This window comes from Eleutherodactylus coqui, chromosome 4 (genome assembly GCF_035609145.1).
Source record: "Eleutherodactylus coqui strain aEleCoq1 chromosome 4, aEleCoq1.hap1, whole genome shotgun sequence".
Taxonomy (NCBI): Eukaryota; Metazoa; Chordata; class Amphibia; order Anura; family Eleutherodactylidae; genus Eleutherodactylus; species Eleutherodactylus coqui.
In genome coordinates this window covers 94241487-94255478 of record NC_089840.1, presented here as the reverse complement: position 1 = coordinate 94255478, position 13992 = coordinate 94241487, and the positions used below count along the sequence as shown (strand labels likewise).

The window sequence follows — 13992 nt, the reverse complement described above, 5'->3', positions numbered from 1 at the left end:
TTTCAGAACAACTGGAGAGCCGTAGATTGAAGACCACTTGCTTTATGTACTTGACTGCTCAGTTCTCAAGCCTTTTACATCAGGAGATACATGCCCTTGCCCCAGTATTCATTTCGCTATAAACTGCTGCCTGCAGGAGGTTTGATCTGGCAGCTCCTGATTAAAAACTTATCAATCAGACATCAGAGCACTTCATGTTGTCCTCCAAGTCTGTAAACATACGCAAAACCTATATATTTTCTTGGAAGATTGGAATTTGCCCACACATATTGCTATGTGTCATGTGACTCGCTGCAGCCAATGACATGCGAGGCAGTGATCAAAGGGAAGGGTCTCACTTTTTATAAATTATATTTGCATAATTGCGTGTCATGGGGATTATATTTGTACTTGTATACAGAGACCTTTGTAAACTTTAAACGTACAGTGCAAGCGAGTGAATCAGACATGCAAAACATAGAAAACGAACAGTATGTTTACTACATACAAACCAGCCCGTGAGCCAGAGTACATATTAAAGAGTCTGCAGCCCCTTCAAACAGCTGATCAGGCAGGATGCTGAGAGTCGAGCACCCATTGAATTGATATTGATGGCCTGCTCCCAGGATAGGCCATCAATTTTAAAAGCCCAAATAAACCCTATAAAAGCTATGGCCCCTTTTGACATGGGAAAAATCTATGCTAGTGGTTACCTTGAGTTAAAAAAAAAAACAATGTTTCATGCTGCAGTCTTCATTCTTTATTAATTTTCAGCTCCTTGATATGCACTTTGCAACCTGCTACTTGTTTCAGGTATATTTTTCCTAATACACGCTGCATGTGAGGATCTCTGTCTAGGATGTTGCTGCTCTCTTTACACAGGCTATGTGATTTCTTTAACCCCATGTTTTCCTCTATTTGTACATTCTAATACAGTACAGTCAAACCTCTAATTTCGTTGGAAATCCGTCCGAAGGCAATCCGCCAAACTTGAAACCAATGAAACATGAGGCATAGGAATCAATGTAAATCCAATTAATTTGTTCTAGACATTCCAAAAAACACACCAAACCACATTTGATAGAGAATAAATATGGCTTTTAATACCAATAAAAAACAATGTACAATAATACATTAATATAAAATACTACTGTAAAGAGTAAATGAACATTTAACATGTTGTTGAACATCTTACTGTGTCTTAACTGCGCTGTTACATAGGACTGCAGGTCACATCTACTGCATCTGTCCTCAGCGTTATCACTGTGTTCTCTGTGGTGTTACATAGAACTGCAGGTGACATCACTGTGTTATCTGTCCTAAGTTATCACTGTGTTATCTGGGTAAACATGGCCACTTACATTACACTACAGTATTGTTTTACTAGCTCCCACAGCGACGCTGGAGAAGGGTGGGTAGCGTTTCGGCATCAGGAGGAGGAGATGCTGAGCAGGAGATCACGTGGGTCGGCAGCCGCCAATAAAACTAAAAGCAGCCAGGAAACTAGAGGCAAAATTCTGGCTTGAAAAAAATCTGTGAAACTGGAAACCGGCTAAACTAGAAGACAATGAAACTAGAGGTTTGACTGTACATTGTGATCTGCCCTTCCTGCAAACGTGGATGCTTCCGTCCCTCTGTATATGCTGATCTCCCTTGTACAAACTCCTCCTCCTTTCTGTTGCTGTCTCTAAAACTGAGAGAAGGAAGGTGGAGAGAGCTGACAAAGCCAGGAGCAGTGTGCCCTTGGATCTATGTCCAAAGCAGCTGGACAGACAGTTTTGTGAAGGAGTTGCGCATACTCTACATCAAGTTGCTTCATTTTGCATTTAGTAAATAATCAAAAAATGTCAGCACAAAGGTTTCTAAGTGTCTTATGCTACAACTGATGGAATCGGCATATAAATCATTAGGCAGTATGCAATAGATCTTTAATTATAAAATGAATATTAGTGATTTGAATTTGAGTTTAAGTTTGCAAATCTACTAGTTAATGGATTTTAATGTTTTGCTATAACAGAAATCTCTTCTCCTTGATATTACACTATTGTCAGTTAAATCAGAAAGACAAGATGTTTTGTAAGTATCTTAAGGCCTCATGTCCACGGGGAAAATCAGGCCCGCTACGGATTCTCCATGTAGAATCCGTAGCGGGTCCCTCCTGCCCCGCGGACATGAGGCATAAAAATAAGAATTAACTCACCTCTCGCCCGCTCCGGATCTTCCCTTCACCGCGGCTTCATCTTCTCTCCGTCGCAGTCGGATCTTCTTTCTTCGGCCCGGTGGATGCGCAGGATAACGTCGGTGACGTGCCCCGCGCATGCGCCGGCCCGAAGAAAAAAGATCCGGCCGCGACTGAGAGAAGATGAAGCCGTGGCGAAGAGAAGACCTGGAGCAGGTGAGTAAATTTCGATTTTGGTCTCCCGCGGATCCGGATGGCTTCCATAGGCTTCAATAGAAGCCCGCGGGAGCCGTCCCCGTGGGAGACCCGCACCTAAATGGAGCATGGTCCAGATTTTTTCATGCTCCGTTTTAAAAAAAAATCACTTTTATTGACCATCCGCGGGTATTTATCTACCCGCGGGTGGTCAATGCATCCCTATGGGAAGCGGATCCGCGGGCAGGAGAAGAGTTAAAATCCGCTGCGGATTTTAATTCTTCTTTTGCCCGTGGACATGAGGCCTTAATGCTACATCCTTGTATATGCTGTTCTTTAACAACTGTGTTTAAATGAAACAAATGGGAAAAAAAAGAAAGAACATTAGTGGCAGATTTTACGTTGGCGCTTTCTAATTGTGTCATTCGCTTTTATGGCCAATAGTTTCCACAATAATAATCCATAGTATCTCAAAATTTAGATCTATTGAATCCTATTACTGCTGGAATTAAAGGAATGTTCCTGTAAAAGTTCGATGCTATTAACCACATTTTATAACTACTGTAATCTAAACACATGAAGAGTGCAAACATGTAAAACCTGCATAAAAAGGCCATACAAAGTACATATGTGGCTACATTTCAGGAGGGGCTCTAACATGATACTCTTTATTGTATCATGTAGCTAAATGTTATTTATTTAACACCTAATGGGACAGCCTAAACCTTGTCCGGGTGCGCGGCTGAGATAAATGTCCAGCACTCTGATTTCCTCTACTTGTCTTCTGTTTACAGACATTGTTTGCAGCATCTAAACTGAAGGTCTTTGATAAGTTGAAAGATAAAGGTGCGCTGAAGGCCATGGAAATTGCGGATAAGATTAATGCTTCTGTACATGGAACTAAAAGACTTCTTGATGCTTGTGTTGCCCTTGGCCTGCTGGAGAACACTCATCAAGGTGAATCTTAGTGGTAATTTATTTCTATGTAATGTTATAGTCTTCAAGACCTTAAAATGAGAGCCAGAAATCTATCAGGATATGGTAGCATTCCTGTGTGCAATTGATTTTCACAAGGGAAACGAATATTGCTAAACTTCAAACTCGTTCTCCTCTGCGGCCGAGCTTAGAGTTTAATTTTTGATGCCTGGTTGCTGACATGCAAGGTGAATTTGTTAAATCCAGATCCCCAGATAGTGTTCCACTGTGTGCTTTTAAAGGGCGTACCCACTACACTAACATGTCATATCACAAGGATATCGAAGTACTACTATCCATGTTGTTTAATGCTTCCACAGATATCTAGAATGTAAGTGCCCTGGGGTTGTGGTACGTAGGTTCAGTAGCCCCATCACTTTGGATGAGCCATGACACTTATTGTTACCCTCATCCATTCTTGTCTTGACTACTGCAACTCACTACCGACCTGTCTTCCCCTCACTAAACACTCTCATCTCCAGTCTGTTCTGAATACAGCACCCAGGCTTATCTTTTTGTCCGAAAAGACTACCCTGATATGTCTATCCAATGACTATGAATAACAGAGCTGCATGACAGCTTGAAATGCGCCATAAATCGGATCTGTCTGTATGTCCTTCTTGATGGGATTTTAATCTTATGAAATAAAGATGTGATTTTTAAAGGATGTTGAAACTTCTCTTTCTACTTTAGTGGATTGATTCCAATTAAGTCCATCCATCCCGCCGGTGAGCTGTATTACAATACTTGTACCACAATCCTTGAATGGTGGATGCTACTGGGACTAGTTGGCTGACCACTTGCACCCATACCTTCAGGAAGTCTCCCCCCCCCCACCACCACAATGCCATCTTTCAACAGGACAACGCTCCGTGTCAGTGAGCTCTTATCACTAAGGAGTGGTTGGAGGAACACTACAATGACTTCTCCACACTGCCTTGGCTCCCAAATGCCCTACGCTTTAACCCCATTGAATAAGTTTGGGTTTTGCTGGAAAGGGCTGTGACATCTGCTCCTATTTATCCTCAAAATGTGCACCAACTGACAGCTGCTGCAGCGGACGTGGGTCAAATTAAAGGGGTTTTCCCAGGGAGAATGCTATTGATGACCAATCCTCAAAAAATCAATGCAAGCCTGTAGTTAAGAGCGCTAGCCACTACACACAGGTCGAAGCAGAGTCTTACGTTGCTTCCACTCCAACCCCTGTGTATTTGCGGCACTGTCAGCAGGCACACAATTAGTTGATCGGTCAGGGTCCCAAGTGACGGACCCCAGCTAATCAAATATCGATGGCCTATCTTGAGGATAGAACATCAATAGTATTCTTTAAGTATGGAGGATGTTTGCCACCTTGTGGCATTTGTTCCCCGATGTCTAAAAGCCAAAGCCTTGATCGTCCAAAAGGTCCAGTTCGTCACATCCCTCCCGCGTGCATTTTCCCTCATAAGCTGACCACCATCATCCCTCTATACCCCGCACAAATCATACACGCCAATGACTTCATATCTGTACGTGCGCAAATTCTGGCTGGTGACCGGCTCATACAGCTTTACTGTGTGTGTGTGTGTGTGTGTGTGTGTGTGTGTGTGTGTATGTATATATATAATACATACACACGAGTGCACAGAACAAGCATTGGTACCTCCTTGTCACCCTGTTTTCTCATAGGCTATAAGCTCTTGCAAGCAGGTCCCTCATTTCTTTTCTTAATACTTGCCGTCGCCCTGCGGACTGGTCAGCAGACTTCGGCTGTTATATTACGTGTCCTTAAAACACCCTAATTAATTGTTTTCCTGCTCTGTTCTATACTAAGCAGCTATTTAACCCGACTGGATATTTCCAGGGACCATTGTACGTAAAAATCTGCAGCTCACGTCTAACTTCTTATATTTTGTTTTATTGATTTCTGTGAAGAATTTGCTTTGGCTACTATAAAAGTTGACACTTATCACCCTCCACATTACTAATCACCGCCAACATTACCACTCGAACGCCAAAGTGATGGGACCCGCGTCCTGCTGAATGAAGCAATAACTTTAATAATACTTTAAAAAATTGCTGACTATTCTGGTGATAAAATGTGCAAAACTGAAAGTGAGACATAAATATCTTTTATTGGCTATAGGCACATATAAATGTTAGTAAATACATTAAGGGGTAAAAATCACTATTTGAAATTTTTTTCCGCTTTTGGTCAAAAGTGAATTCCTTTTACCAAAATGAGAGCAAGGAGCTACTGTGACGCTGCCTGCCTCTTTATGACATCACATTGTTGCCAATGTAGTCAAATGATTTTCGGGATCACTTTCCTGAAGGTGTTTTAAGACCTCCTGCACACAGGCGGATTTGCATTGCGAAATCCGGGGTGAGATTCTGCCACAAATCCAGCCCATAGCATGCTATGAGAATACGCAATTTCCTGTCCAGGAGTGGAAATTGCAGCATGCTGCGATTTTGTGCAGGCGACGCACGGCCCACTTCCATTGAAGTCGATGAAAGCGGTCCGTTCCACGGTCATTCTGCAGTCATCATTGCAGAATGGTCGCAGGAGACGCATAATTGCCATAGCGACGGCGCGGCGCCCTCTGTACTGCGCATGTGTGCCAGCGCTCAGGCCAGCACATTAGCAGCAGAGGAGAAGACAGCGGAGAGGTATGCTGGGGCCACTGGGTCTAACTCCTCTGCGGGAATCCCGCATGCGGGGTCTGACCCACACGAGTGCAGGCAGCCTGAGGGTGTTGAGAAAAAATACTATCTGAAAGAGACCTTGATACAATGTGCATATATATGTATGTTCTTCAACTTGTTACTTAATGAAGACATTTGAGTCAAAGGCCTCTTTCACACGGGCTGCAAAATCATCGCTACAAAATGCATGTATGTGAAGCCCATGGTTTCCAATGGGTCCTTTCACATGAGCGTTCTTTTGTAGCCTGAAAGAACCCATTGGAAACCAAGAGATTCACATGCATGCGTTTTGTAGCGATGATTTTGTTGCCCGTGTGAAAGAGGCCTTAAAGACATACAGTAAATGGACAGTTTATTAGAGACCCCTCTCCAGTAGCACATTGGAACCCCTTTGACCTTCAGAGCCACAGCAGTTAGTTGTGGCATAGATTCACTGCCAGTTCATCAGAGCAATTCTTGACATCCTCCTCTGACCCCTTTCATCTATGAGTTATGTCCGCTCCAAGTTTTCACTTGATCACTCCATACTCTTTATACTCTGAACACCTTTGCACAAGAAAACCCAACAAGGTTTGTAGATATTGAAATCCTAGTCTAGCACCAATGACCATGCCTTTTCAGAAGTCGCTCATATTGCTCGTGGTTTTTTTCATCCTAATGTTGATTCACCCAGAAACTGATCCAGAGAAAATGGATATGATTTTTATGCTGCACTTCAGTCAAGTGTCTAATTTCCATGTAGGGATGCTCTAATCGTGAATGGGCAGGTGCCTCTAATGTGCACTTTCCTTGTACAGTATAATCTATAATTTGGCACCTACTGGTAGTCCCTGTTAATCTGTAATGGCACAACTCTGGTATAGGATAAAATGATGTGATTTGAAGCTTCGGGGGAGTTCGCATTGACTCATAAGTGCAGAGGTCAGCAGTGTCTTCTATGGCATCACTGCAGCATTAGCACCAGCTTGCTTGGACATGAGTGGCAATTCTCAGTATACAGCGCCCGCACAACACTCGGTAACCATCATATTATAACCATGAGAAGCTGGGTCCAGCTATTTATTTCCCTGGCATTGACCACTGATGGAAAACTTAGTGTCACAGCAGCTGACCTGAGGATCTCTTAACACTAATTCAGGAACCATAAAAACTTCACATCTGTTTGTATTTCTGTTGTGTTTTTGTAAGTGCAAATTAATCCCACTAAGGCCTCCTTCCCACGAACGGATTTACGCCGCGTAAATTCGCGGCAAAAATCCGCTGCGTTGCCCCCTGCTATTAGGTTCTATTGAACCTAATAGCTCAGTGCTCACGATGCGGAATTCCACCGCGGAATTTCGCACCGTGCAATCTCCCGTCCTCACCCGCGGCATGCTCTATTTGCCGCGGGTGTACGCGCTGACGGCTTCCATTGCAGTCAATGGAAGCCGTCCGTTCACGCTATCTCCCGCTGTAACACAGCGGAAGATAGCGTGAAAACGCTTTTCCGCCTACCGCTGCCGCGTCATAGGCGGGGAAGCGTCTTCACGCTATCTTCCGCTGGTAAGTATGGGGTCTCTGGGGGGCGCCGTGACGGGCTTCACTGCGGAATATTCCGCTGCGGAGCCCGTTACGCTCGTGTGAAGCCGGCCTATGTCTGTGCCTTGTCAGAAGTATGTGTGTTTAAAATATGGATGCCTCATCGGATCCATTTCATTATGCCTTGATGAAGGACTCTTTGAGGTCTGAAAGCTTACATTCACATCATGTATTTTTGTTAGCCCTTAAAAGGTATCACGTCTACAAGATTACTTGAACAATCACTGACAGCAGCTATTCTGATGACTGGTTGGATGTACCAGATCAAGAGCTACTGTTTGTTAGCAGCTCTTGGCAGACTCTGTATGAGCCACAGCAAAGTGGAGGAGATATCCATATTCCTTAAAAACCCATGTGTTAAGGGCGAATTAAGGGTGCTTTAACACCTTCTTTGGGGATTCCACTTTCCTGCTCCATTCAGGGAGCAGGAAAGGGGAATCCCCGCCGCCAAAAGGCTTCGTTCCTGGATGGAACCAAGCCGATCCGGTTAGACCCCATTGACTATGATGGGGTCAGTCCACTTTCTGCCCAGTGGCTTCTATGTAATCTAATTGCTGTTGGCTGTGTAATATCTGCAGAGCGAGAAAACTGCTCTGTGTAAAATATTTTATCCTAACATGCCATCCTTGAAGCAAATGAGTTTACCAACATAAGCCAGGAGGGATTCGGAGTCCTTCTTCAGGACTCATCTTTGTTCTCCATTCCTTGTGAGTTGTACATTGCTATTGGATGTTTCCTCTTATGGACAGTGTTTAGACAATGTTATTATGGTGACCTGATAGGTTTCATTTGCAGCAAATATTTTGGTTTCTGTTTAGATTCTACCAAAGCCCCAATTCTGTTTTGTAAACTGTCTTTTCTCTTTTAGTTTACAGCAACACTAATTTAGCCAATACATATCTGGTTTCTGATGCCACATTCTCAATCCACGAATATATTCTTTTCTTAAATGACCATGCATGGTCTTATTTCACACATCTTGAATCTTCAGTAATAGAAGGAAAAGCCCAGCACCACACAGCCATGAAGAAAACCTGTGACAAGGTAAATGTGAGAACGCTTGGTCATGTAGTAGACCTATATACTCTGTTCTATGAGGGTTCTGTAAACTCAATATTTTACTTCGAATGGTTAATGGGCTTTCAAGAAACTTTGCATAAATCAATAATAGTACCAGAGTAGTACAGTGTGAGGGTTATGAACATATTAATTTATATATGTATGTATCTTTATACGTTTCCGGAGGCTGTAGGCCTAAATTGTACACTCTATTCTGTGTCCTATGAAAAGGTCTGCTAAATGCTCGTACATTTAGCTTAGTACTTAATTACATTAAGTACAGGTGTAATCTTAAGTGTCCATCATGTCTTCAAAGATCCTGTTTATCTCGTTACACTGATCAAAAGGTTGTATGGAATGCTTTGTACTGCTGTCTAGGTAGGGCATGCAATTAGAATGTAGAGTGTGATGATAATCAGGGTACCAGACACGATGTCTACAAACAAACAAATAAAGCATTGTTTATAGAGAAGACAAAATCACTTACCAGAAAAACAGGTCGACCTCTGTAAAGCAGTTCAACCTCTGATACGCCTACTATTTTTTGTATAAGAATAAGTCAATGTACGAAATAAACTCAGATTGCTCTAAGACACGACCGTGATGCCTGTGTCTATTGCTTTCTCATGGTGGCTGCCATAACCACCTCTGATTTGGAGCCCCACAGCATATTAACGTAACATGGATTTTATCCCTAACATAATTGGCGCCCAACGTGGGGCTTGATGGAACAAGAGGACCACCTACACCTCGAACCCCCCCGGACCCAGATGGGATAAGGAGCCACTCGGAACCACGGATTGACAAAAACTGCGCAGTAAGGTAAGGTTTTATCTTGCCACAATCTATCCGTGCTTCCTGGCTGCTCCTTTCCTGTCCGAGGGGTAAGAAGTGCATGCCTCTTATAAATCTTCAAGCTTTTTAAGAATTCATATGGTGGGCTGAATATGCTGTGCGGGTGTTTAACTGTTATTGTCTTTATTTGTTACTTTGCATGGTCAGTGTACAGAATATGCAGGGTGAGGAAGTACAGAATATGAAACCCGCTTGCCGATCTCTGAAAGGCATGGTATAAATTGTACCAGGGAAGCCTAAAATTTTCAGGGGATAAAATCCCTGATGGGATCCTCTTATAGGTATAAGAGAAGTAGTTGAGACGGGGGGAAATAAGCAGGGTTGGGAAGTACCGACACTTTTAGACAAGTGAGGAAGTACTGACACTTAAAAAAGTACTGACACTTTAGTAACTGACATGCAAATGTTTTTGTCTTTATGTGTGTGTATAAATGGAAGGACCTGTATGAGAGTTAGACTGTGTTATATGGTGTGTACTGTCCGGTAACCAGAAACGAAATGAAGCAAAAATGACCAAATGCTGAGCCAGACCACAGGGGGTGGGGCTAGGTGATGTAAGGAGATGGGAGGGAAGAACAATAGGAACAGGTCTTGCTCCACCCTCCACACAGTCCAGCCTAGGTGAAAAGTGTGTCTCCATTTTAAGTGGATGTTGGTGTATATATATGTATATTGTGGTAATGTATAGAGTGAAGGTCACTCTTAGACTCCATGTTAAGTCTCCCACTTGAACAAATGGAGTGACCAAAGGAGGGGCATCTAATTATCTAATTTTATTCCTGAGACTAGTTGTGTGAGATAATAGCCCAGGATTACCACAGTGTATATATGTATATACAGATTCGTGGAATATGTGGAATTCAAAAATATTGAGTTGTGTTAATTTGAATATTATTGAATTTAGATATTAATATGAGATAATTGTGTACTTGAAACACCTGATAAGTACTTTAGTCAAATTAATAACAAAAGTTCTATTTAAAGTGTAATTCATCTTCAATGAACAACAGTATTTTATTTGAAGAGTGTATAAAGAAAATAATAATAATAAGCCTCTTGGTGTACATAAACCGCCAGCCATTGGCCATAGTGCTGGTAAAGAGGATAAGGTGTGAATATTGGTCCCCATCCCACTTATTAGGGTCCCAATCAACTACAGTATGAACCTTTTATAGTGTCTAACTCTCTATAAAGCGTAATTTGAACTAAGTCTTACTCCTTCCAGTAATACATAAATGGCGCTGTGAACCGGATTACGCAGAGAGTAATACACTAGTTTGTTTTAAAGGAAAATTTTGATAAACTGATAGTTGAAGAATTTCTTGTGATAATCTGGCATAGTGTGAAAATGTCGCTGTTTAAGAAAATTTGCAATAGTATGAAAATGTCGGTAGCTAAGAACAAAGAAGTATCCGATGAATTGTTAATTATGCCAGGGTGGAATAAAGCCCCCTATAATATATTGGCCGCTGAGTGGTCGCAGTGTGATGAATATCAGTATGTGGGTAGAAATGGGCATAAGTTGTATTGTGTTTGTCATTGGGTAGCCTATTCTGAGCAAATTGTGTAAAAACCGCGGTACTAAGAGTTTTTCTTATCTATACATAATTCGCTCATTATTGGAAGTCTGGTGTACAGTAAATACAATCCCAATTTCTACTTCACATATTATCAGTCCGTATAGGAATGAATAAAACCCCCCTTAGTGAGTGTGAATTTGCAGTTTTGTAAGGTGGGGGGGCAAGTGTATTACACTCTAAGTTCATTTTGAATAGGCAGCCCAGGTTATTTGCAGTTTAGAAGATGTTTACAGGCAGTGGAACCAGTTATACAGCTATCTGTCTGGACAAGTTTCTGTGTTCTATAGAAGATAAGATAAATTTCAAAGGGTGGGGAGTACTGGGCTTTAGAAGACCTACTTGTCTTTGCAAAGAAATCTGAATTAAGAATTGGTTATATTTGGCTATACAGGAAGTATGTTGTATTACATATATATATATATATATATATATATATATATATATATATACTGTTCAGTAGCTGAAAATGAAATGAGAAAAGAATTCAAAGATGTTCTCTCATTGTCGGGTTAGTTCCCTCTTCCATCTTCACCCCCTCCTTCATCTCAATTCCAACCGTCTCCTCCCCACCCTATGCCAAGTCATCCACTCCAAGGTCAAACATTGGACTGGAGGGATGGACCTGCTGGCATTGTGGACAACAGAACCCGGATTGGAGAGAGAGCTGCCCTGCTTGCGGAGCTCCTCGGCACAAACCGGTTATGCCTATGCTCACTAGATCCTAGGCTAGTGAGTGGAAGCATGAGGACAAGAAAGAGATGCAGGGAGCGGAGGGTGGAATAGGAGCAGATGTAAAACAGGGAAGGCAGTGGGAACGATAATCTAAAATTATGTGAAAAACTATTGTGGCACAGATTAGGATTAAATTAATCATAGAGAATTGAGAAGTGGTAAAATATTTTTAATTTGTCTGAAACATTGGGAAAAAAAAAAGAAAAAAAAAATTTTGAGAGAATCCTCCTTGTCTCTTTCTAATATCACACAAAGAGAAGGAAGAAAGTGTAAAACAATTCTATGCCCGCCTTCAACAACATTAGTCAGATCTGGGGTATAGGGGCATAGAAAAGATGGGCAAACATGTACTTAGTATGGCCTTTGTAGAAGGTCTATTGGAATCCCTAAGGTCATAGATAATAAGCCAGAGTGGAGACAGTCTGAATCTCCGGCCCTTTTTCAGACAAAAGGGCATTTATGTAACTGTCCTGCAGGCTTGGACTCCGCCTGAGGGGACTGTGCTGTTGCAATATGTTAATGACTTTCCAGCTTTGTGTTGAGGATCTGAAACATGTCAATCTGCATCTATTTCTCTTCTAAAATTTTTTTTAGCAGAAAATAGCTGCAAGGCTTAAAAAGGAAAAATTACAGCTTTGTAAACAAAAGGTTGTTGTCTAGCTCAAGAAGGCAGACATCTCACAGAACGACGCAGGGCTGCAGTTCAAGCCATTTCTGTATCTTCTTCTGCTGCCAAAGCTTCGCACCTTTTTGGGACTTGTCTCATACTGCCGTCCCTGGCCTTTCATGCGACAGCAGTATTGACGCAAAAACATGGAGGACGTCCACGGTCACTTGGGTATTACTCCGGTAGCCCGAGGAGCCCCCTCCTGTGTCTGTGCGGTGGCAGCAGTACAAGTAAGGGTTGACAAGTCTTCTGAGTTGGTCCTGAACTACCCCCCCTAGTGGTTCTCACCCCTCATGACATCCAGAGTATACTCACTCAAGTACAACCTAAACACCTGTCTCTAGCTCGTCAAATAAGGTTGCAATGTGCTTTGCTCATGCCCCCCCCCCTTTAATATTTCTTTTCAATGGTGAACCCGGCTACTCTTCTTCCAATCAAGTATCCTGTTTCAAATGGGGGAGGGGGAGGCATAGGTGATCAAATGGGGGAGGGGGATGCATAGGTGATCTATGTATTACAGATCAGCTATTTTTAAAAAAATTTTTGCAAATAAGAACGTGATCTATTTGGAATAGAATATCAGCATGATTGTCTAGCATTGATGCAACAAGAAAAGTTTAAGTTTTAAAGAGTTATTGAAACCCCTTGTTAATACATATTTTGAGTTGTATTTTATAGATGGTACCAGGGTGATTGACGACTCCACACCAGATGTTCACACAACAAGATCTCTAAAAGCAGAATGCCTCCGCATGTCTCAATACAAGAAGCGGAACTGAAGGCCCTCACTGAGGCGTGTAGAGTGACAGAAGGTAACCATTTACACTGACTCCTGGTATGTATTCGGCATAGATCATGGTTACGGCCCAATATGGAAGGCCAGACATTTTTAAACTTCTGTAGGACAACCCATTGAGAATGGTGTAGCAGTACAGAACCTTATGAAAGCCCTACTCCTACCAGACAAAGTAGCAATCCTGAAGGTGAAAGCTCATACTAAAGCCAACAGTGCAGAAGCAAAAGGCAACGCCCTAGCAGACTTCAGCGCAGACAGCGGCCCTCAAGCCGTGGAAGAAAGAAGAAAAGAAGATACTGACCGCACAAGTCAGAGACTATGATTTGGACTTTGATAAAAATTTGAACATTGATGTACTAAAGACATTACAGTCACAAGCCAGCAAAGAAGAAAAAGATAAATGGACTAATATGAGAGCAGTAGAACAGGGTGGCGTATGGCAAACAGTCAGTAACTTGCCTACCACGATCCCTGTACCCCATGATGGCCCAGCTGATCCATGGAAAGACTCACCTATCGAAGGCAGCTATGTTACCTACGCTTGAGAGAGAAAGGGTTGCCCCCTGGGTTCTTTGTAGCTGCTACATCATTTGTCCAGTTTTGCATGAGCTATGCCGTAAGCAACAGGGTAGAAGTAAATTGACCACAAAGGCACTTGCCAGGACCACTCTACCCATTTCAGGGATTGCAAATTGACGACATTCAGCTC

General features: G+C 42.4%; 1 protein-coding gene across 3 annotated transcripts in view; it reads left to right on the top strand.

Moving 5' to 3' along the window:
- Window positions 1–13992, top strand: part of ASMTL (acetylserotonin O-methyltransferase like) — a 66407-nt gene that overhangs the window by 33273 nt on the left and 19142 nt on the right. For all 3 annotated transcript variants that reach the window (XM_066599869.1, XM_066599867.1, XM_066599868.1), the window contains exons 9-10: window positions 3148–3310; window positions 8463–8638. In XM_066599869.1, coding sequence (XP_066455966.1) covers window positions 3148–3310; window positions 8463–8638 — 339 coding nt within the window. The remainder of the gene's footprint in view (window positions 1–3147; window positions 3311–8462; window positions 8639–13992) is intronic.